This window comes from Sciurus carolinensis, chromosome 7 (genome assembly GCF_902686445.1).
Source record: "Sciurus carolinensis chromosome 7, mSciCar1.2, whole genome shotgun sequence".
Classification (NCBI taxonomy): Eukaryota; Metazoa; Chordata; class Mammalia; order Rodentia; family Sciuridae; genus Sciurus; species Sciurus carolinensis.
The window spans coordinates 14547634-14571922 of NC_062219.1; the positions used below are offsets into that span (position 1 = coordinate 14547634).

Sequence of the window (24289 nt, forward strand, 5' to 3'; positions counted from 1 at the left end):
CTGCCAAGCACCAACCCCATCCTGCCAGTCTTAGTTTCCATGGGGCTAGAGCCTTCTTTAATACTTTTTACCAATACATGGTTATCAGGAAGGTTCTGGCATAACCATCTTCAGCGATACAGCTGCAAATGCAACAAACTTTATAATCACAACTCATAGAATATAAACATTGCTCTCCCTATTCAATGTCTATTAAGATATGGACAGATGCACATGGAAACTACTGAAAATACATCAGGTACATATGTCAATATTGTAAATTTCATTATCTACACTTACAAAACATGCAGTATTACTCATGACCCAAGATATTTAAAAAATTCCAAAGTATGAATTTTTACCATTCCCTTTGTTCATGTCTTAAGTACTTCCATGAAATGAATAGAAGAAAACTTTAATATTTATTTCTTAGTTTCAACTTCTTTATCACATTTTCCCTTATTTAGCATTAAAATATTTCAATTAATTTCTATGTATGATAAAGTCACAAATTATGAAGATCTGGCTACATCTGCAAAATGTTTGTCTTTATGTGTAACTTTTTAAAATCAAATACTTTTTAAAAAAATCGTGCAGCAATACCTTGAACAATTTTCAAAACCAGATCATTTAGACTCTCATTTTTCCATACTAGTTAACAGTCTTTATGTTCTTTGTATGTCCATTTTACTAAATATAAAATTAGTTTTGGCAAGTTGAAATATTGGTAAAGTTGTTTATTTCTTTTTAGGCAAATCAAAATGTTATAACTGTTTTAGCATGCTTCTGTATGTGTGAATTCTTCTTGTTAATAAGAATTTACTGGTTCATAGTCCCAGTGAAAGATGCAAATTCTAGACCTTTATTCACATGACAGATAGGACCCAAAGCACAATGGGTCTGGTCTCTGTCTTTCCTTTTGAATCCTCTGCTGTGCTCTCCCTCCCAGGACATTGCTTATTACCAAGCCTTGTCTGCTGAGCGGTTGCAAACAGAGGCTGCAAGGATTCACCCCAGCACATCAGCCTCCCAGGAATTCTATGAAACAGGACTGGAGCCCTCCGCTACTGCCAAACTGGGTGATTTGCAGCGTTCTTGGGAAACCTTAAAAAATGTGGTAAGCCTTTGAAATGTAAGGCCACCAGACACCCATTACCTTAGGTATTATCTTATGAAATGCTTGAAGAGAGTTACATATCCACTACACGATTGAATGCCCTTGGGTAAGGTGGTGAGGAAAGAAATGTTGTAACCTGGAAGATAAGAGGTAGGAAACTGCTGGTAAGATCCCTTTTCTTATTTAGATCAGTGAAAAGCAGCGCACCCTCTATGAAGCTTTGGAACGGCAGCAGAAGTACCAGGACTCCCTCCAGTCCATCTCAACAAAAATGGAGGCCATCGAGATGAAGCTGGGAGAGAGTCTCAAGCCCGGCAGGAGCCCAGAAAGCCAGATGGCCGAACATCAGGTAAAAAGAGTGGTGACTTCAACTTCCTTCCTCTGGGCCCTGTCCGCTGGGCCAGTGTTCTGCAGAGCAGATTGTCAGTTCCGTCACCTTTTCAAGAGAGATCTAAGAAGGGAAAAAATGAAAATCAGACCTTGCTTCTGATTGTAAAAATCTATGTGCATCAATATTGCTCTTGCCTTTTTCTTATACAAAGTGAGTTTCCTTACAGTTGCCAAATTGTTTTAATTTTGTTGTGAGCCATTGTTGTAGAATAATGTACCCCAAATCTGCCTTCTCTAGGTATTAGCCAGTATGCCCCCAGCACTGCCCCATTATGACCTGAGAGACTGAGTCTCAGACTTAAGTGGGTAAAGCAGGGAGGATAAGGTGTTCTAGGTTCTAATTTTGCCAATGTTCTGACTTCAATCATTTTTAAAAGGTTAGGCAAACCAGACTAAGCTTCAGTTTTATATGAGAAACAGTGGATTACATTAACCTAATTTAGAAGATGATGTTAAAAATTCATCAGTTAAAAATGCTTGCCAAGAAATGTACATATATTAAAGCCTAATTAGTACTTTAGCAGTATTATCAGGTTTGCTATTAACACACAATCATATTTGTGTGCTATAACCAGGGCCTGAGGATATGAGGTATGCAGTCACCTGCAAATTCAGTCTCTCTGGGGTGAGGAAATGCTGCCTGTCCCTGACCAGAAACCAGGAGGATGTGACAATACTAGGAAAGGCAGAGAAAAAGCTAAACATTTTTAGATGTTAATGAAGAGCTATAAAAGCATGATGTGCTTATTAGCTTTATCTACTCTGTATCTTTCTGGTTTTAGAGGCCAGGAAAACAGATTATGTTGCATTCTTTTGCAATACAGGGCCTTTCAGTATAACAGAAAAATGAGAACATTTCATCTAAAGACAGCATATTGAGAAAGAGTGGTTTCAAATTTATGGCACTCTTGTAACTTCTTAAGATAGAGATCAAGTGCATAGCACCCATTTTAGAACTTGATTTTGATAAACTTCCTTCAGAAGGTCTTTCTGCTGCCCCAAAGTCACCCAGAATCCTCCAGATTTAGGAAGTGTGCGGTCCAAGTATGGAATTAGAACTAACCTTTGTTGTCCTCCACCAGGTGGCTATTACAGTGCTCTTTCTCTCTATACTCCCCCCATTTTCTTAATAGGCCACTGTCCCCCAAAGCCCTGTCCCTTCCAGAAGGGCCTCAGTGTCACGCAGTCCTCTTTAACTGATGCTCCAGTCTGCTCATGGTCAACAGCCACCTCATTCTCATCTGAAGGGGTGTCCTGTCACCCCTGTGGGCTCCTGGCACTCCTTACTCTTCTCAGTCCCACAGGTCTGTCTGTCCTATTGTCCTGGGGGCCTTGTCTTCACAATATCTGTAGGAGGGGAGCGCCTCCCCACCTCCCCATCCCACGAGAGCGCTGCTGGCCAGCTTCTTTGGGCTGTCCTACATGTGGCCGCTTTAAGCAGCCAAAAGGAGCACAGCATACATTTTCTGAGGCCTGCACCAGAGAGAAATTGAGTCAGACACTCAAGTTCTAGAAGCCAGTGAAACGGAGGAAGGTTTAAGTAGTTTTACTTTGAAGGCCACAGCTCCCAAAACCCTCCACTGACTTGCACGAGAGTTAGGAACTACATGGAAACAGGATTCTGGTGACTGGCCGTGACATTCAGTTCCTAAAATGAAACAGTGAATTAGCTCCCAATCAGGAGTTCCACACTGCACATCTGACTTCAATGTGAAAGTACTTATAAACCGACTACAGAGCAAAATTATTATTTTGTTCAAAGGATTTAATTTTAAAAACTCAAAATTCTATCTTAAGTATTATTCATTAAAAGTGAAACTGACTGTTCTTCTAATTAAGGCCAATCACAACCCTGTTGATTTTTTTTGTCCCTTTATGAATTAGGAACTGCAGTGCTAACCATCATAGCAGTGAGAAAACGCAGCTGATTTGATGAGGATTACCAGACATTGGGACTTAGTAATGACATTTGTGGCTATAATGGGAGGGAGAGAAAAAAATGTAAGGAACATTCAGTATAATTCCATAGATCATCATAAATCCAACATTTTCTGTCTGAGCATTTTTTGTCACCTTTTACTGTCTGTGCCTAGGTTCCACAAATTCTGGGACAGAACTGCCCATGAGCAAAGCTCATGGTATCAACAAATCTAAATGTGTTCTTGGCTTCTGGACTGATACTTTAAAAATGCCAAGCACTATTATAAAGTTGCCACTTCTACAATTTTGAGAAAATCCAGTATGCTTTTTATATTTTTTAGAAAAATTATATAAGTACTTCCATTGTTATTCTTTCCCCAAGACTTTCTTAGAAGTGTCATTTCTTTAAAGAATTAACTCAATTCCCACATTTTCCCTCCAGTCACTTGTCTAAATATACCAGTCTGGGTGGAGTGCTGGGACTTTCTTGTCATCTCTACATCATATGCCGGGTTAACTCCAAGTCTTGAACACAGTGCACAGCTGAAGGTTTCTGTGTTCTGGGACCCAGACCGCCATCATCGCGGGCATCTCGTGCTGTGGGCGCATGCATTATCTTTCCCATGCTGAGCTCAGTGATAGACAGTAGGCAGAGCTCTGAGGTTAGGGTTTTGTTTTTTAATACATACAAAAACCAAAATGAGTATAAAAGAGCCTTGCAAATAGATAGTTCCGAGTCAACATGAAATTTCTGTTACCTTTGGTGTTGAACATGAAGTCTATGTTTTACCCTAACTGTTAAAAAGTTGGGCACTTTGGAGAAACTCAAGGTACTCCTTTTTTTAAAAAAATATAAAATTTCATTAACACATTAATTTTCCATAGCAATGGGTTTCAGTATGCTGTTTCCGTAACATGCCTATAGTATGCACAGATCAAATCCAAGCTCCTCACCCCTGCACCTTCCCATCTTTAATAATCTCTAGGACTCCTCTAAATCACCTACATGTTCCCTCCTTGTAATCACTGAGCAGAAACCCAAAGAATAAGATAGTGGGGGGCGACAGCCGTCGTCAGCTCGTGTGTTCAGAACTGTGGGACTAAAGACGTATTTGGCTGCTCGATTTTTTAAAATTAGAATGAAATTCACATAATATACAATTACTTTAAGTATACGCTTCAGTGGCATTTGGGACTGGGGTTCTAGGCTTTGAACCTGGGGGCACTTTACCACTGAGCTACATCTGTAGCTCTTTTTATTTATTTTGAGGCAGGGTCTCACTCTGTGACCCAGGCTGACCTGGAACTTGTGTTGCTCCTGCCTCAGCATCCCAAATCACTGGGATTGCAGGTGTGGCCACCACGCTGGGCTCAGTGGAAAATAGACTATTCTTAATGTTGCACAGTCACCATCTCTATTTCATCTCTCTAAAATGTTCCAAAATATTTCCCTCACTCCAAAAGAAAACCCTACCCACTAAGCCTGGCTGCAGGAACCGAAGTATGAACAGAAGCCTGTCTATAACAGGACAAAAAGCAGCAGTTCTAGAGTACCTAATCCCTTTGTTCCTTAATTCAGAGAGCTATTTTAGAATAGTCTGAGTTAGAAATGAAGCCAGCAGCTTACTTCACACCTCATTGTTCAGATCCACTGAGACTCAATGAGGATGCATATTGTTTTTCTGGTTGCTTCATGATTCAGCTATCAATTTTTTCTATCATAGTTAGAATTAATTCAAGTCAACTAGATGTGCTGAGTACCTATTATGTGCACACTGAAAAGACATGCTTTTTATTAAAATAGGAATTAAAATCTGCCGTAGTGATGATGTGAATTACCAACCCATTGCACAGAAAGTTAAATGTAATTGTGGGCTAGAGTGGTGGAAGTAGATTAAAGGAGACCTAGCCAGAACTTTGGGGAGAGTTTAAAAAGTTGGAATGACAACAGGAGTGGGTAGGAGGCACTATAAATGTAAATGTGTGTGGAAAGGGAGCGAGCACGGTGTGAAGCCATGAGCAGGCTCTTGCTTCTGTGAGGGATCGGTGCAAAGCAAAGAGACATAATGAGGTCAGTCTAATTGTGGAGGAGCCTATAAAATCAGACCAAATAATAAGGTTTTATATTTTTGGAAATCAGGTACAAAGCAAGTGATCACATAATAGTAGCAAATAAGTTACTAAGACAAAAAATACCTTGACTCATAACAAAAGGGACCATCTATAAGTTCAGTGCAATCTTGTTTAAAAATTTCAGCAAGTATTTTGGTGACGACTGTAAACTACCTCTAAGATATATTGCAAATGTATCAAATGCATAATGTCACGAGTAGCCAAGACAACCTTGAGGAAGACAAATAAAGTTGAAAGATACATCCTACCAGATTGTAAGACTTATAAAGCTCTAAGAATTGAGATAGTATGGCATCTGTCAATGAGACAAAATTAGAGGCCAGAAGCAGACTCACATCTACATAGATACTTGGCTTATGGCAAAGATTGCACTATAAAACAATAGGTGAAGGGAAAAGAATACTTTTGATCCCTGCCTACAGGACATAAAAATTAAGTTAAGATGGTCTATAGATCTAAGCATGATGTCAGGACCATAAAAAGAAAGAAAAAAAAAGGTATTAAAATAGTGCTTCTAAACTGTCTGTGGTGAATATTTTTTCTTAATTTATAACCCATCAAAGACTAACACTATGTAAAATTAGATGAAAACCTATTTGATGTTATGACAATGTCAAATTGCTATAACATTTCTTAACACCCGTTCTCTATCTTTATCTCATCAAACACCTGTGCCAAACCTTTTGAAGACTGATGCCATTCCGTAAGACCTTGCTTCCATAGCATTCATTTTGTTGTCTGCCTTCCTTCCTTCCTTCTTTCCTTCCTTCCTCCCTCCCTCCCTCCCCTTCCCTCCTTCTCTTTCCCTCTCTCTCCCCCCTCCTTCCTTCCTTTGTTCCTTCCTTCCTTCCTTCCTCCCTCCCTTCCTCCTTCCCTTTCCCTCCCTCTCTTTCTGTCACTCCCCCTTCCTTCCTTCTTTCCTTCCTTTCTTTCTTTTTGCCTCCCCCCCCTTTCTTTCTGTCTTTCCCTGTGCTGCAGATTGAACCCAAGGGGCCTCAGTAATTCTAAGCATACCCAAGACCACTGAGCCGCACTCCCAGGTCTAGAAGATAGCATAATGATATATTCATGACATTGTGGTAGGCAAATATATTTTTTAAGTAAGACACCAAAAACCCCTATTAAGGAAAACATTAGTCTTTAATAAAATTAAGAATTTGTTTATCAAAAGACACCATTAAAGAAGTTTTTTCTCAATACAGAAAAAAAAAAAAATAGGAGCATTTCCATAGAGTGGGAGCAGACATTTGCAATACACAGAACCAAAAGAAACACAAGCACACAGAATTATTCAAAATATATAAGCAGCGCTTATCAGTAAGACTCCACGGGAGACTGCATTCGAGTTTTAGCCAGCAAGAAGAAGAGATGGACAGCAAGTGTCTGAAAAGGGGCTGGGTGTCAGGCAGCAGGGAAGTGCCTATTAAAACAAGCATGGGGCTCCACTGGGAACCTACTAGAAAGGTTTCGGTTAAAAAGATTCACAGACCAGTTGGCTTGGCAGCGCTGTGTGCTGCGGGGGTGAAAGTGAGCAGCTCTGCGTGCAGCACATCCAGCCTGGCCGTCAGGGTAGGAGTGAACCAAGCCCCTGCAAAGCAGTGAATCCTGTATGATTCCATGTCGAGAAAGCCAAGTGCAGGTCGAGGTCATCTGCCCTATTTACAGGTCACCAGGGTGATGGGGAAGGAGGGGAGGAGCCACAGGGAGGATGTCAAAGGGGCGGGGCACACTGAGTCCTGGGAATGCACTATTTCATGATCTGGGGGGCAACATGTGTGGGCATTTGTGAAAATTCTCAGAACCACACACTTTGAGCCTGCACACTTCTCTGAATGTGTGTGAGATATAACAGTCCATTAGAAATCTGCTAGAAATTGGACAGAACATAATAGAGAAAGGGAAGGTTTTTTTTTTTTTTTTTAATATTTGTTGAGAGTGTATTTGGAGGAGGCACGTGTTTACAACCAAGCTTGCAGTCTGTAGAAGAGATGGAAACTGTCAAACGTTAACTAATATACAAAACCTGTGTTACTTTACTTGACCACGGTCACCTCTCCTGCTGTGGTGCCTTTATTTCTAACATGCCATTCAAATCCTGAATAAGAATTTCTTGCAAAGATTTCAGGTAAAGAGCAAGTTATAATGTATGAAAAAAGAGAAATGAAAACTAGGTATAATCGTGGTAGATGTTAAATGGGAAAACAGTGCTATTGAGAGAATGATCCAGTTCCTTTAGATGGGTCAGGAAAGGCCTCTGAGGGGTGACATGAACCTAAGACTGAAGGGTGAGCAGGGCCGTCACACACACAGTAGGAAGGACTGTTCCAGCTTCAGGGAACAGCATGTGCAAAGGCCATGAGGCTGGAAAGAGATGGGGCCCTGGAGATAATAAGGAAGGCAGGAATTCAGAGAGCAAGCAGCTGGGTGGTACAAGAAGCAGGAAGGCTGAGGCCATGCAAGCAGTAAGGAGTTCACATTTTACTTTACAGGAGGGAAGTCATTAAATATTTTAAAGTAGGAGAGTGAGAGGATCTAAGGGATATTTTTTAAAGGTCACTGTAATTGCTTTGTAAAGAGAGGCCTGGAGAGACAAGAGTAAAAGCAGGTAGACTCATGGGGGATCATTATAGCCATTCAGACAAGAGAGTAAGTTGACTTTGACTTTGACCTTGGAGGGGGCAGGGTGGAGAAGGAGATAACGTGGATATACAAGATGTATTTTGGAGCAGTAGGATTTGGTGATGGATTGGATATATGAGTGAAGGACTTGATGGTGTTATTCCTAGGTCTCCAGCTTGAGCAGTGAGGGGAAAAGTTGGGCAGGAAATGGACTTTATGTTGTCAAAGGACAAAAACAATGGTCTAGTTTTAAGATCTTAATTGGCTTTATTTTTGATTCTAGAATCCAACAACACTTCATTCCATAAAACAGTTATTCCAAGGGCTGAGTAGAAGACATTGGTTTTATAGACCAAGAATGTCCAAAAACAAACAAAAAATGGGAAGAATAAAAACTGGATTGGTGGGTTTGTTCATTATTAATTAATTAATTAATTATTTTTGCAGTACTGGGGATTGAACCCAGTTTCCCTCTACCACTGAGCTATACCCCCAAGTCCTTTTTATTTTTTATTTTTAGACAGGTTTTTCCTAAATTGCTCAGGCTGGCTTCAAACTTGAAATCCTCCTACCTCAGCTTCCTGAAGTGCTGGGGTTGTCATTTCAACCCTTCTTTCCCTGTAAGGCAAGGACAGGGAGACAGAATAGAAAAATAACAGATCAGTGAGCTTCAGGTTACCTTAGGTCTCTTCTTTTGTATAAGAATTAAAGCAGATACAACTCCCTTATCAAGTTGATTGAGACTAGGCTACTTGGGAAATTCAGCTGTTAATTTTTCATTTCTCCGGGTTCCTTAGAAGATGAGATAAATGCTTCAGTTTAGGTTTGGTGTCCTGGAACTTAGCATGAGTGACTCTGTTTTAATTTTTAGTCCCATCTGTTGGGGGCCAGTGCAACAGTGCAATTTTTGCTTAACGCTTACTATGCCGTGAACAATGCAAGTGGAATAGTAAGCCTGAGGTTTAGGACACATTAGGACACACCTCTGGGTTAGGGATGTGCCTTCAGAAGTGTGCAGCATGAGCGTTTGAAACTTTGGGTATGGACCCCATTAAAGAGGTTCTCTCGCAGCCTGGAAGAGACCTTGCAGAGAGAAGACGGCCTGGAAATGAGCCCCAAGAAACTTCACGTTTTAGAGTTGAGTAGAGGAGAAAATCAAGGAGAGTGTCACAACATGGAAACGGGTTACCCACTTCTCCTGTCCTTTATGATGTGAGAGTGATGGTTTTGAGCCCTGTAGCCCCACCACCCCTTTATAGATGAGCCTGTTGAAAGCCAGAAAGGTTAATTAACTGGTTCAGGGTCACTTTAGTTGCCGGCATACGCAGTACTAAGATCAGAAACATCCTGGCACTCAGTCTGATACTCAGGCGAGTAGTCCCCAATTTGCTGGTAAGAGGACGTCCAGGTGGAATGTCACGCACTAGTCTCGGTGGAGGAGAGCCTGGCCGCTGCCCCCAGGCTGAAGACGCGTGCATGAGCGTGACGCTCTTCCTGCAGGCCCTGATGGACGAGATCCTCATGCTCCAGGACGAAATCAACGCGCTGCAGTCCTCGCTGGCGGAGGAGCTGGTGTCCGAGTCTCAAGAGTGCGACCCCGCCGAGCAGCTGGCCTTGCAGTCCACGCTCACCGTCCTGGCCGAGCGAATGTCCACCATCAAGATGAAGGCGGCGGGGAAGCGGCAGCTCCTGGAGGTAAGGCGGAGGCTGACATGGCCTCTTCAGGTCACTCCTGAGTTGACGCCAGGTCCAGCTGACAGGTGTGCGCGTTCCCGCCGTGATCACGATCTCAGGGTTCACGCCCTGGGGTCGCGCAGGGCGCAGCCCTCCTGGGTCCTTTCTCCCCAACCGTCTCCCTGCAGGCAGAGACCTGGTATGGACCCCAGCACACACTGGGGGACCTGACCCTGGCGAAGGCACTGCCAGGGTGTGCTGTGCTTACATACGAGCGCCTGATGCCTCTTATTAGAACAGTAAAGCCTGACTCCGCTTAGTCTCCAATGCACCAATTCAAACACACCTATTCACGAAAATGCTCTTGCAATTCTGGATCTCTCCTTACCTAATTTAAATATTATTCCATACATGGACACATTTTGGCATTCATATATATGCCGAGATCGGCAATTTTTCTTTTTATTTATTCTCTTGTAATTCTTGGCTCTGAGGAGCATTTATAAAGTTCATATTGTTGCTTCTATAATTCGATTAGACCATGGTTTCACAGAGACTTCCTAATGTCTGGCTTATTGTATCTCCAGGGTCAGCAACTTATCTCCACATCATTGGTTCCCAATACATTTCTTTTTATATGAGCAGAAAAATCATTTTTTTAATTGGCTAATTATACTGTAATTCAGTTTACCATGACCCTATTGCTGGGTGTGTAGGTTCTTTATAAATTTACTTATATTCGTCTAATTATATTTTCCATGTATTTCTAATTTAGGAGAAATTTAAAAATTAATGTGTCTGCCCTACTTACTAATCTCCATGCTAAATGTATAAAAATTATTATTTAAAAACAATAAAAATGAATTATTAATAAGATAGTCTTTAAGGTATTTAGCTGAGCACCTAGTGACTTGGTAGGCGGAGGCAGGAGGGTTCCAAGTTTGAGGACAGCTTTAGCCATTCAGTTGATATAATCAGCAGCATCATTCACATTATTTCTGGTCCTATAGGTATGTGATTTGATTTGAGAATGATGTGTTCAATTCTAGGTGCACATTAGCATCATTGGGGAATCTTTAAAAAAAAATCTTGAGAATCACCCCCAGAAATTCTGAATTTCTGTTGTGGGATGTGATCCAAGCATAGGTTTTTCTGGGGGGGTGGTTGTGGTGTTTCAAGTTTCCCAGGTGTGCAGCCAGAGCTGAGAACCTTTGGTCTTTTGCTGAATCTTAAGAGTTCCCTCCCAGCCACCCCAGTTACATGCTGCTTCTTGGTTTAGGAGAAGTTGAATGATCAGCTGGAGGAGCAGAGGCAGGAGCAGGCCCTACAGAGGTATCGCTGCGAAGCTGACGAGTTGGACCACTGGCTCCTGAGCACTAAGGCCACCCTGGACGTTGCACTCAGTTCACCAAAAGAACCCATGGACATGGAGGCCCAGCTGGTGGACTGCCAGGTACAAAAGTGGTCTCAAAGGACTGTGCCAACCCCACGAAGCACAGGTCTGAACTACAGAAGGCCCACTGGCAAACAGTCTTGGTATGGGTGCAAGATGCCCTAAGTACATGCCAATTCATTGCAAAGCCTCAGTAAAACCCAAACTTGGGCTTAGTGTTTGAAAAAGATTTACTAAAAGGATCTACTCTAGAAAATCTTGTTTGTTTCCAAAAGGACATTTTTAAAGACCATAGATACACAAGGGCTTGTGGTAAAAAAAAAATGCAAACCTAATGAGAAGAATTAGTATCGTGGAGTCGAACTGCGAATAAACACAAGAAGCATCCCTAGGAGCCTCTTCTGATTGGGGTTCTAATCCTGATATGATATTTGGAAAATTTTTCCAACCATCAGTTTTAGGCAGACCAGAAGACCAAACGTGAGAGGTGGTCTTTTGAAATTTTTCTTCCTCCCATGTTGAGTATCTAGGGATTAATGTGACAGGTAATTGCATTAAGATTTTTATTCTAGTATTATCTCTTTCCTCTTTACTATGGAATTTCCAAACACACAAATAAATATAGAATAGATATGAACTTCCATGCATTCATCATCCAACTTCAATGATGGTCAATATATTAGACTTCACATATGGGTGAAGTATGCTTTAAAACGCTCTCATTGAATTAACTAGGAAGTGTCTAGAAAACCCTGCCTAACCTGCAGGATTAAATATTGCTATGCACAATTCCATATTTTTCCCATTTTAAATCAGAGGAAATGTGTACATATCTATAATTATTTAACTCTTCCTTTATTTGTTTATTTTTATTTTATTTTATTTTTATTTTTGATACTGGAGGTTGAACCCAGGAGTACTTTACCAGTGAGCTACATCTCCAGTCCTTTTTATTTTTTTTATTTTGAGATAGTGTCTAACTAAATTGATGAGGCTGTCCTCCAACTTGTATTCTTCCTGCCTCAGCCTCCTGAGTCACTGGGAATACAAGAATGCACCACCACACCTGACTGTCTTTATTTTTAAACTGTGATATACTGCATTGGTCATTCCTATTTATAATTGGAGATTAATAATATTGATCATTGTTTTTTGGTTTTCTAATACCTTAGGAAACTCCTCTGTAAGTATTTAAAGTATTATTATTCTGTCGTGATTGTAGACACAGTCATATGTGAGTGCTTTCTGTTCTGTGTATCTTCTTTCCTGCTGTTTCTAGTTTGAAAATAGACATCTATCTTTAACCTCCCCTTTTAGCACTTGAAATTAACACCTGAACTGGGACTTCAAACTATGTTTTGTCATTACTGCCACTCTTCTCTTTTGTATAAATCTATTTTTATAGTCGGGCATGAAGCAATAATTTAGACAGCATATTCCAAGACTTTTACAAAGTATTAAAGTAGTGTTTTGGTCTTATTTTTAAGACACTAGAAGCAGATAAAATTGAAATTACACAAGCAAACAGTTTATTAAAATATAAAAATGAGGGCCTGGGACTGTAACTCAGAGGCAGAGCGCTTGCCTAGCATGTGTGAGGCACTGGGTTCAATCCTCAGCACCACATAAAAATGAACAAATAAAATAAAATGTAAAAATTAATCACCATATCAGGTTAGATTTTAAATTTAAATTCATTAAAATCTAGAAATTAAACCAATTAAAACCTAATTAATTAAAATTAGGGATGTAGCTCAGTGGTAGAGTTCTTTCCTTGAGTTGGATCCCTAGCACTGTAATCAGTTGATCAATGCAATCTAACATTAAGTCAGTTTAAAATCTAGACAATTAAAATCTAGTATTAAGGCAGTGGTATAATAATTAATACTATTAGGTAGAATTGGAGCCACTGCATGACTTTTGTGGACCAGGGTACCTTTCTTTCGTAAACACTTTTCTTCATGAAAAATGCCACAAAGACTAGTACAAACTAGGGTGGATTCATTCCTACATATTCATATTATTATATGTATTTCTTCTTCTGATTTTTAAGGAAATTAAAATTAAATATCTTTTTGGACCTTAAAAAGCATTATGGACCCTCAGTGCCTGACATGCCTAATGGAAAAATCAGCCCTGCATAGAATTATATTAATTTCTCAAAATAATCTTCAGGAAATCATTTTTTAATCCCCATTTCAATTAAAATTCTGCTCTTCAATTTGGTTCCAGTTCTTCAGTTTGAAGATACATTCTTATAATTGGGATGGGCCAGGTATAGCCACTTAGGAGGCTGAGGCAGGAGGATCCGGAGCTACAGGCAGGCCTGGGTATCTGACCCCGTCCTGTCTCAAAATAAAATGAAATCCAAAAATGGATTGAGGATGTAGTTCAGTGGTAACACACTTGCCTAGTATATACAAGGAACTGGTTCAGCACTGCCGCCCCCCCAAAAAAAGGAGTTGATAGGATAGCCCTAATTCTAATTTTGCACAAGGAAATTATTCTTTTTCATTAATAAATTACTTGATTGAATAAAAGTTAGAAAGTACACCTTAAAGAGTTCAGAGTTCACAAATATAAAAACACAATTTTTTTCTGGGTAGGGTTAATTACTTCTTTTTGTATGTTTCTTTTAGATATATGTGACAGTAGAGTATATTTTGACTTATTATACATGCATGGAGTATTACTTCCAATTCTTGTGGTTGTACATGATGTGGAGTTTCACTGGTGGTGTACTCATATAAAAACAGGAAAATTATGTCAGATTCATTCTAGTGTCTTCCTGTTCTTATCTCCTCTCCCTTCCTTCATTCCCCTTTGTCTAATCCAATGTACTTCTATCCCCCACTCCTTCTTGTATGTTACCATCTACATATCAAAGAGAACATTCAACCTTTGAATTTTTGGGGATTGGCTTATTCACTTAATATGATAGTCTCCAGGTTCATCCATTTATTGGCAAAAGTTATAAAGTCATTTTTTATGGATGAGTAATATTGCATTATGTACATATACCACGTTTTCTTTATCCATTCATCTGTTGAAGAGCACCTAGGTTAGCTATTGTGATTGAGCTTAGCTATTGTGATTGAGCTGCTATAAACATTGATGTGGCTCTGTAGCTGTAGTATGCTTATTTGAACTCCTTTGGGTATATATCAAGAATGGGATAACTGGGTCAAATGGTGGGTCTATCCAAGTTATCTGAGGTATCTCATACTGCTTTCTAGAGTGGTTGCACCAACTTATAGTCCCACCAGCAATGTATAAATGTACCTTTTTCCCTACATCCTCATCAACATTTATTGTTGCTTGCATTCTTGATTGTTGTCATTCAGACTGGAGCAAGATGGAATCTCAGTGGGGTTTTAATTTCTAATTTTATCTCTAATTGTTAGGGATCTTGAACATTTTTTCATATATTTGTTGACCATAGGCAAAGGGGAATGAAGGAAGAGGGGCTAGGAAAAGGAAGACAGTAGAATGAATCTGACATAATTTTCCTGTGTTCAGCAATATATTTGTATTTTCTTGGATTTGCATTTCTTTGGTGAAGTGTCTGTTCAGTTCTTTAGCCCATTTATTGATTGGGTTATTTGGTTTTTTGGTGTTCAGTTTTTTGAGTTCTTTGTGTATACTGGAGATTAATGTTCTATCTGAGGTGCAGATGGTAAAGATTTTCTCCCATTCTATAGACTCTCTCTTCATACTTTTGATTATTTCTTTTGCTGTGAAGAAGCTTTTTAGTTTGATACTGTCCCATTTATTGATTCTTAATTTAACTTCTTACACTTTAGGAGTCTTGTTGAGGAAATCTGTCAGCATGAATGAGAAAAGGCTTAACTGCTGGAGGGCGATGTTGGCTATAAATCATTAATTACCCATAGACTTATCTAGTCAATAAACACACAAGAGCCAATAATTTTTACAGATGGGAGGGGGTGTGGCAGATGGGGCCACCAGATCTGACCAGATCTGACCTCTAACAAGATAAAGTAGCCCATCTTTACTTTATTTTCTAGTCACACAGGTAAAGGGGGCCAAGACCAGAAGGGCTTCTTCTGTGATGGACAGGATGGAGTGGAGTTAGGGGAGCCATTGTCCTTAACACTTTGAGTTGAGTTTTGTGCAGAGTGAGAGATAGGAGTTCATCTTCATTCTGCTACATATGGATTTCCAGTTTTCCCAGGATCATTTGTTGAAGAGGCTGTCTTTTCTCCAATGTATGTTTATGTAGCCTTTTTCTAGTATGAGGTAACTGCATCAATGTGGGTTTGTCTCTGTGTCTTCTGTTCTGTTCCATTGGTCTGCATGTCTGTTTTGGTGCTAATATCTTGCTATTTTTCTTACTATAGAGCTTCTATGGTGAAAGAAGGAGATGATTTTGCTTTTTCTCTGGATTTAGTTTCCATTTTAGAGAAAACCCTATAGCACTAGAGTTGTCACAGAAACAAGGAGTCGGTAAGGAAATGTAAGGTTAAAAAATCCATGATGTGCAGTGATGCACACCTATAATTCCAGTGGCTCTGGAGGCTGAGGCAGGACAACTGTCCATTCAAAGCCAGCCTCAGCAACTTAGCGAAGCCCTGAGCACCTCAGTGAGACCCTGTCTCTAAATAAAATATAAAAAAGGGCTGGGGATGTGACTCAGTGTTTAAGTGCCCCTGGGCTCAGTCTTTGATACAAAAAAAAAAAAATCTGTGATGCTAAAACAAGATATTAGAAGAGCATCCTGAGAAGAATCATCAACCCAAAGAAGCAATGTTTTGAAAGAGGATCCTTTTTGTAAGTTGACAAGGAAAATGTTGATCACGTGATTTGTTTATATTATTAGCCACAAGTGTCATAATCTAACACTGAAATAATAAAAATGTGGTAACACTAGGGCAGGTCTTTCCTCATATGTGTTGGAGATATAAAATGTATTTCTCATGTGTGTTTTTTTCCTATGTATTTTCTATATAATATCTAATCCTAAAAAGGGGAAAATTATAAAAGCTTAGGCAATTTTAAAAAATCTATAAACTCTTCTTCAAGGTGGTGGGACAAGGACAAAAGCATCATGGGGTCAGATGTTGGTGAAAGATGGCTGTGTTTGGGAAACAGTCTCTGCAGAGGCTGGCAGGATGTGTGAAGGTCGACTTTATTTCTGTGGTTCCAGAATATGCTGGTGGAAATTGAGCAGAAGGTGGTGGCCTTATCCGAGCTGTCCGTCCACAATGATAACCTGCTGCTGGAGGGCAAGGCTCACACGAAGGACGAGGCCGAGCAGCTGGCCGTGAAGCTGAGGACCCTCAAGGGGAGCCTCCTGGAGCTGCAGAGGGCCCTGCAGGATAAGCAGCTCAACATCCAGGTGAGGGTCTCTTCAGGTGGGGGGCAGATGGAGGGAAAGTGGGGAGGACCGCACCGACCACACCCACCTGTCAGCACTGACCACACCCACCTGTCAGCATGCGTGTTGATTGACACTGACTTTGGCACAGAGCATCAAATAGGGTTGTTTAGAGCATCAAATAGGTTGATCCATGGTACTTGATACCATAAACATGAGATCTTCTGTTGTGGGAAAAGAAAGTCGAAATAATTACGCCCAAACTTAAAAGGTGGGTCGTGGGTGAGGACTCGCTGTGATGTGCTTCCATTTCGTTTTTATTTCTCCTACATTTGCTTCTTTATATATACTCAGACTCTCTTATTTAGGGCCCCCAACCTGAGAATCGCCATGTATTCCAGGTGAATTGAACCCTGTCACTTTCGTGTCCTGATCTTAATTTTCCCTAGTGGTAACGCTCATGTTATATTGCCACAGTGTTTTCAGTAATATTTGCCTGAAATGTCTTCTAACTTTCTTTTTCTACTTTTCTGTGTTTTTATGTTTTAGGGTTATTTCTTGTAAAGAACAATTAGTCATATTTTCTTCGTTTTAAACACTCAATAATAAAAAACCCTCACTTTTAAAGGGCAAATTTAATCCACTGAAGTTTATTGTAATTACTGATTCTTTAACTTTTATTATTTTACTTTTTGTTTTCTATTTTCATCCTGCTCTTTCTCTTCTTCTTTCTTATTTTTGACCTTCATATTTTTAAGTGACTGAGTGATCTTTTTGGTTTTATCCCCTCTATATTTTTTCTTATGCCTACCCTAGTAAATTCAAAGTTAATATACTAATCTCCCTCCAGACCAATATACCTTAGAAAACTTTCATTCAGTTTCTCCCTTAGTTTCTCCCTTGTACCTTTCATACTATTATTAAGCAGCATTTTCATTCTTATTTTTAATACCTATGATTTACTGTTATCATCCTATGCAAACTTAAGCCGAAATTTGTTGTGAAGTTACCATGTGCCAGCTACTATTGTATATGATGGAGTGAAGAAGCATGAAAAACAACTGTCTGTCTATATCTGTATGTCTATATATCCTATCTTCAGGGCATTATGGTTGAGGGAGACAGGTAATAAATAAAATTAGAATGCATTATTATATACCCAAATGATAAAAAAATTATTGGTGACCTTCCATAAGGCAAGTGGATACAGAAAGGCAGGACTGGGAGGATTTTCAGCTTTAAACAGGGTAACTAAGGAATCTGCAAAGTTTACACTGAAGGAGTGAACCATATGGATGTGAGGGAAGAGAGTTCCAGGCAAAGGGAAAGCAAGAGCAAAGGTTCCCAAGTCTGTTCAAAGTCGGTGTGGCAGGAATGCAGTAAGTCAGAGGACAGTGGTAGAAAATGAGATGGGACCATGTCTTAGCCTGTTTAGGCTGCTGTAACAAAATGCTGCAATCTGGTGGCTTATAAACAACAAGATTTATTATTCACAGTTCTGGAAGCTGAGACTCCAGGAGCAAGGTGCCAGCAGATTCAGCACCCAGGGAGGGATCTCTCTTTCTGATTCACAGATAGTGTCTTCTCACTGTGTCCTCACATGGTGGAGGGGGAACGCTAGCGTTCTGGGTTCTCTTTTATAAAAGAGCTAATTTCGCTAGTAATCACCCCTAAGTCCCCAACCCCTAATGTCACCACCCTGGGAAATGGATTTCAAGGTATAATTCTAAGGGAAACATAAACCTCCACACCATAAAAATGGGTAACAAGAGTCCCTGGCTCTGAAAGATCTTGAGATCATCTGATAGACATTGACTTTGACTCTGGGGAAGGTGAGAAGCATTCGGAGTGTTTGGGAACAGAGGGGCAACATGATGAGTTTGTACCCACGATAGGGGACCAGGGTGGAATGAGGGGCCAGTGGAGAGACCATCGTACCTCAGAGGTACCTTCCCTTGCCCCCCATAGCTGTCCCTGTGATGGATGGCAGCAGGTTAACCCCTTCTCCACTTAGAATTTGTAAAAGAAAAATTCCAGGAGAAAGAAAAGCAGCTGCATCTGAGTACAAATGCTCTTACAAAGTAGGACATAAATATTGTAAAGGAAACTTGAGGGCAGATCACTGTGACTACTTCTATTTTCTCAGTATAAGATAGTAAAACACAAGATTATATGGTTTCTCAGTTTGAGCTAAATTACATATTTTTCAGTTTTTTGCTAATCATATGATTATGATTATAATCAACTTAATCAACTTAAAACTTTCAGAAACACTGGAAGAAATTAGGAAGATGATTAGCTTATTAAAAATAATCCTTAGCAACCATAATAAATAAGTAAATAAATAATCTGTAACTTTCATATATACAAACAAAAAACGAGCCAGGCTCAGTGGTACATGCCTGGAATCCCCTCTACTTGGGAGACTAAGGCAGGAGGACCAAAAGTTCAGGACCAGCTTGGGCCAATTAGCCAGACCCTATATCAATATATTATTAAAGTTTTATAAAACAGATGGGGGATGTAGCTCAGTTGTAGAGTGCTTACCTAGGTTTTGTGAGGCCCTGGGATGAATCCCTGAATTCATTCCCATACCAAAAATAAAATAAAATAAAAGAAGAAAATACCTATAAAATTCTGAAAATGAAGACTTATAAGGGTCATTAGTCTTATATATTAAAATACAGTATTACCTAATTAAAAGTTTGGCATTGACACAAAGAATATATAAGTAAAAATCAAACAGCACAAATATTCCAAAAAGGGATCCCAGCATATAACTATGATAAATGTTTAGGGTGGCCTTACCAATCAGTAGACAAGACATGACTCTCCTCATAAATGATAATCAATAGGCAAATCCTTGGCAATGTGATAAGCTGGATTTCTTACCCTATTTGTTTTTGTGGGACTGGGGATTGAACCCAGGAGTGCTCTACCGCTGTGCTACGTCCCCAACCCTTACTATTTTCCATTCCGAGACAGTGTCTAATAAGTTTCTGAGGCTGGCCTTGAACTCAGGATCCTCCTGCCTCGTCCTCCCGGGTCACAGGGATTACAGTCATGCACCACCATACCAACTCTTCCTTTTTTTTTCTTTAGCAGAAAAAATGCATCCCAAGTGAACTAAAGATTTAAATGTAAAAATTAACCTGAAATTTCTCCATGAATAAGTACTGTTTAAAAAAAAAAAAATCACAGAATAGGGAGAACTTCCACCAGTAAGATTTTGGAAGCCAGAATTTTAGGGTTTTTTTTTTTTTTTAATACGACTTTATGAAAGTAAAAAAGTTCTAGATGACAAAAAGCAACAAAAAAAAAAAAAAAGGAAAAAAAGAAAGAAAACTAACCAAGTTAAAAGATAATAGGGAAGAAACTTGTATAAATCAAAAAGAAAAGATGACCTAGCAGAAATATGGTCAAAGTATTTGAAGAGATGCTTCAAAAAAAAAGAAAAATAAATGACCACTGAACATGTGAAATGATGGTTTGAATCCCCTACTGGATAAATAAATGCCAATAAAAACAAAATACAACTTTTCCTTTAAACTTACATCCTTCAGAAAAAAAGAGTGTGAAGAGAAAGCCTATGGAATGGGAAAAAACAGTTCCTAGAAACTCTTCTGCCAGATTACTCAGAATGTATAAAGAACTCAAATAACTTAGCACCCCAAAAGCAATCCAATCAATGAATGGGAAAATAAACTAAAAAGATATTTCTTAAAAGAAGAAATACAAATAGCCAACAAATACATGGAAAAAAATGTTTGACATCTTTGTCCATCAGGAAAAAGCAAACCAAAATTACACTAAGATTTCATCTCACTCCAGTTAGAATAGCAGTCATTAAGAACACAAAATATAATAAACGTTGATAAGGATGTGGGTGTGAGGAAGGAATGCTCACACACTGTTGGTGAGGTTGTTTATTAGTACAGATGCTCTGGATCAGATGAAGTTTCCTCAAAAGACTAGGAATGGACCTACCACATGACCCAGCTATACCACTCCTTGGGATTTAGTCAGAAGAACTAAAATCAGTGCACAGCAGTCAGACACACACCCATGTTTATAACAGTTCACAAGAGCCAATCTGTGTGTCAGTCTATGATAGGGAACCAATCTAGGTGTCGGTCAAAAGATGAATGGATAAAGACAAATGTGGTGTTTATATACAAAGGAGTTTTACCCAATCTTAAAGAAGAATGAAATTATGTCATTTTCCAGGAAAATGGATGGAACTTGAGAACATTATGTTAAGTAAAATAAGCCAGACTCAAAAAAACAAGAGTCCTATGTTTTCTCTCAGATGTAGAAACTAGAGAGAAAAAAAGGAGGGGGAGGGGCAAAGGGAAGATCTCATGAAGAGACCATAGAAAAGGGGGGAAAGGGAGACCAGGGGAGGAGGAGAGGGGAAAGGGAGATGCTTCAATAAAAAATTAAAATAAGTAGATAAATTTACTTCCTTTAAAATGCAACCTGATTTTATAATTAAAGAAGAAAGAAATTGTTTAATCAAACTGCACAAAACTAGACTGATTTTCTAAGTGTAAAAGTATACAGCTCACTTAGTTTTGTTAGAGGTTTTATCCTGGTACCATTCGATGCCTTCTGGTTTTTCTGTGGTGCTCTGTGAATGATGTAATCTCTAGAGACACTGAAAGAGTAAGTTCTCACTGTTTTTGATGTGTGTTAGCCATCATATGCAAGAATCTCATGTTGCCCTGCCCCTCAGGTGGGAGAGGAAGGGGTGGCCTGATGCTGGCATGTATACCTGGGTTAAAGTCAATGACCACAAACCCGAAGGCCTCAGAGCTTAGGAAGGGTGTTTAAATGAGGGATCAGGCCCTGGACTGGTGGTTCTCCCATCTGATGAGCAGCCTTAGTTTTCCTCAGATGAGGAGTCACAGGGACCTTTGCTAGATCTGATGGTTCTTCAAGAGATGGGAAATTTGCATTTATTTATAAAATCTCCCGGTGTTTAGATATTGGCACTTCTAATATTTTAGATCCTTGTTGCTCCAAATAAAGCATCTCCACTTGCTCAGATTTTCTCTTGGGCCACCATTCTGCAGCTGAGTCCTGGTTCTACCAGTTCTTAACCAGGCAGCCTGGGGCAAAGTCCTGAGCTTTCTGCAGCTTTTTAATAATCAGTTTCCTCATCTGTAAACTAGGGGTAATAATATGGTAGTGCCCTCTTCTCCCCTGGGATGACCCAAGACTTCCAGTGGGAGTGTGAAACCCAGCCCTATATGTGTTAGGTTTTTCCTATATGTACATACCTATGAGAAGGTTTAATTTTTAAATTAGGCACAGTATGAAATCGGCAACAATTACTAATAATAGAACAGAACATTTATAACAATACTTTAATAGAAGTTCTGTGAGTTTGGTTTCTCTATCTTGTAAGAACCAAGACAAATAATATTTTTCAACCATAGTCAACTATAAGCAAGTGAAATCAGGTAAGGGGAGACTATGGTATTGAAGTTAAAAAAAGTTTGCCCTGAGGATTTTTTATTTTGTTTTGTTTTGTGGTTTGAACATAGGTTCTCACACATGGTAGGCAAACCTTGTACCATTTAGTTATATCCTCAACCCTTTTTTATTTTATTTTGAGACAGAGTCTTCATAGGTTGCTCAGGCTGGCCTCAAACTTGGCAATCCTCCTGCTTCGGCCTCCCAAGTTGCTGGGAATACAGGCATGCACCACGGCACCTGGTTTATCCTAAGGATTTTAATGAAGTAATGTAATGTGTACAATAGATGCTGAAATCACAGCAATGTGACAGTGACAACCAGCTGTTCCCAAACCACCCTTGGGAGGAGAGGAGCTCCTGGCATGCTACTGGTTCAGACTGGGCTGAGGATGCTGACAGTGTGCTGGGCCCACAGCCAGCAGATCCTGCCCAGTGCCACAGAAATGGTTTAGATGGAATAAAGCTCTGACTTTGCCATAAGTATAAGCTTTCCTGAGAGTGCTGCTGGGTGATATGCAGACTCAGAAAAATGTGGTAGTGTTTTACTGCATTGAAATCAGTCAGGGGTTATTTTAAAAATAGCTATAAATTCTACCATCTTTCTTCTAATGGAATTTCTAGCATATAAAATATTGATGGGGTTTTTAAAAAAAGAATTTGGCCTTTTCAGGATTATTTTTTCATCCATGGAAATAAAAGTAGACCTGTTTACATTATCAGCGCCATGAAAAGAATGATTTCTCTTCGTGTAGAACACTAAAATAATTCAGGGTGGAAATTAGCTAAGGTAAGGGGGGAGGGGGAATCCTCCATTGAATGCAGACGTTGGTAAGGTCGTGTCCTATAATTGGGGCTGACATGGCTCCAGAGGGGTTCTAACACCTTCCCAAGTCTTATGTGGCTACATCATGGGCACAATTTCTTTATTATTTTTTTAATTTTTATTTTGTTGGTGCTGGGGCTCGAACCCAGGCCTTGTGTGTGTTAAGCACACGCTGTGCCACTAACACACGTCCCAGGCCCCAACATGCAGTTTCTTGGTGCTTCTGTGCCTGAAGAAGGGCAATACCTTTTACCTGTGTACCTTTTGACTAACTGGACTTGTGTGGGTGTCAGTGAACAACCTGAGATAGACTGTTTCTCTACATGAAGAGATTTCGACTTGAAGGGCATGTAAAAGTTTGTCTTGAATTCCTTCCTTCTTAAGAACCGTAGGTCCAGCCAGGCAGAGTGGTGCATACCAGTAAGCCCAGCAATTGGAGAGGCTGAGGCAACTTAGCAAGGTCCTGTCTCAAAATAAAAATGGAAAGACAAAAAAAGAAAAAAAGGCTGGGCAGGTAGCTCAGTGCTAGAGCATTCCTGAGTTCAATCCCAGTACCGATAAAAAGAACATAGGTCCCTTCACACATTATCAGACATCAAAGGAGCAGAGAGTTTGCCCTATATAAATAATAGCATGCTTTATGGTACAATGTTTTATTTAATGTTCAGCATCTCCCAATCCTCACTATCTTCCAAGGAATGTTCCTGGCAAAAGTGGTTACCGTTGTAGTATTTCCAAAATAAACAGCTCAGGTCGCTGACAGAAACTGCCTTCCTTCCTGGTCCCCAGATACCAGAGAAAACTATTGTCACACCTCACAGAAAGTAATTACCAAATCACATTTCTCCTGGCAGGGCCTCCTCCTCCCACGGGGAAAGGTAATGAAATCTGATCTGGATTCTTACTCATTTTTTGCTTCCTGTGGTCAAACTCTTAGGTTTAAAATTCACTGACTGAAAAACCAAACATAGCCACATAGAAAACACATAATATGCCTCTGCTGCTTAATTTATTATTCTCTGAATCTGTGGACTCGGTTAGTCAAATAAGAAACCCTTCCCCAATCTGAGTCCTAGAACCTGAATGTCTCTTGAGCGTGTCAACGTGACACTTGTTCTTAGGGCTGACATTTCAATTGCCAGTTTTTAGGAGCACGCGTGTGGTGTGAGGAATTCGAAAGGAACACTCCCAGCAGGGTAGTAACCTGAGGAAGAGAGTGGGTGGGCCTGGGACTGTGAGAAGTTTCCAAAGGAATCTTCCAGCTGGGCTCTGAAAAACAAGCCTTTGCTGAAGAGAAGGGCAGAGAGGAAGTGGCCTGGATCCCAGGAAGGAATGCCAGCAGGTGTGGCCAGCCTGCCAGTTGGGGCAGCTGACTGGGAATGACTTTGAATTGACTCCTTGAGGGGTCACTCTGTGTCATCCT

General features: G+C 40.0%; 1 protein-coding gene across 14 annotated transcripts in view; it reads left to right on the top strand.

The window, feature by feature from the left end:
* Positions 1-24289, top strand: part of Syne1 (spectrin repeat containing nuclear envelope protein 1) — a 443098-nt gene that overhangs the window by 300997 nt on the left and 117812 nt on the right. For all 14 annotated transcript variants that reach the window (XM_047557257.1, XM_047557256.1, XM_047557258.1 and 11 more), the window contains 5 exons: positions 929-1096; positions 1284-1445; positions 9659-9853; positions 11112-11285; positions 16393-16584. In XM_047557257.1, coding sequence (XP_047413213.1) covers positions 929-1096; positions 1284-1445; positions 9659-9853; positions 11112-11285; positions 16393-16584 — 891 coding nt within the window. The remainder of the gene's footprint in view (positions 1-928; positions 1097-1283; positions 1446-9658; positions 9854-11111; positions 11286-16392; positions 16585-24289) is intronic.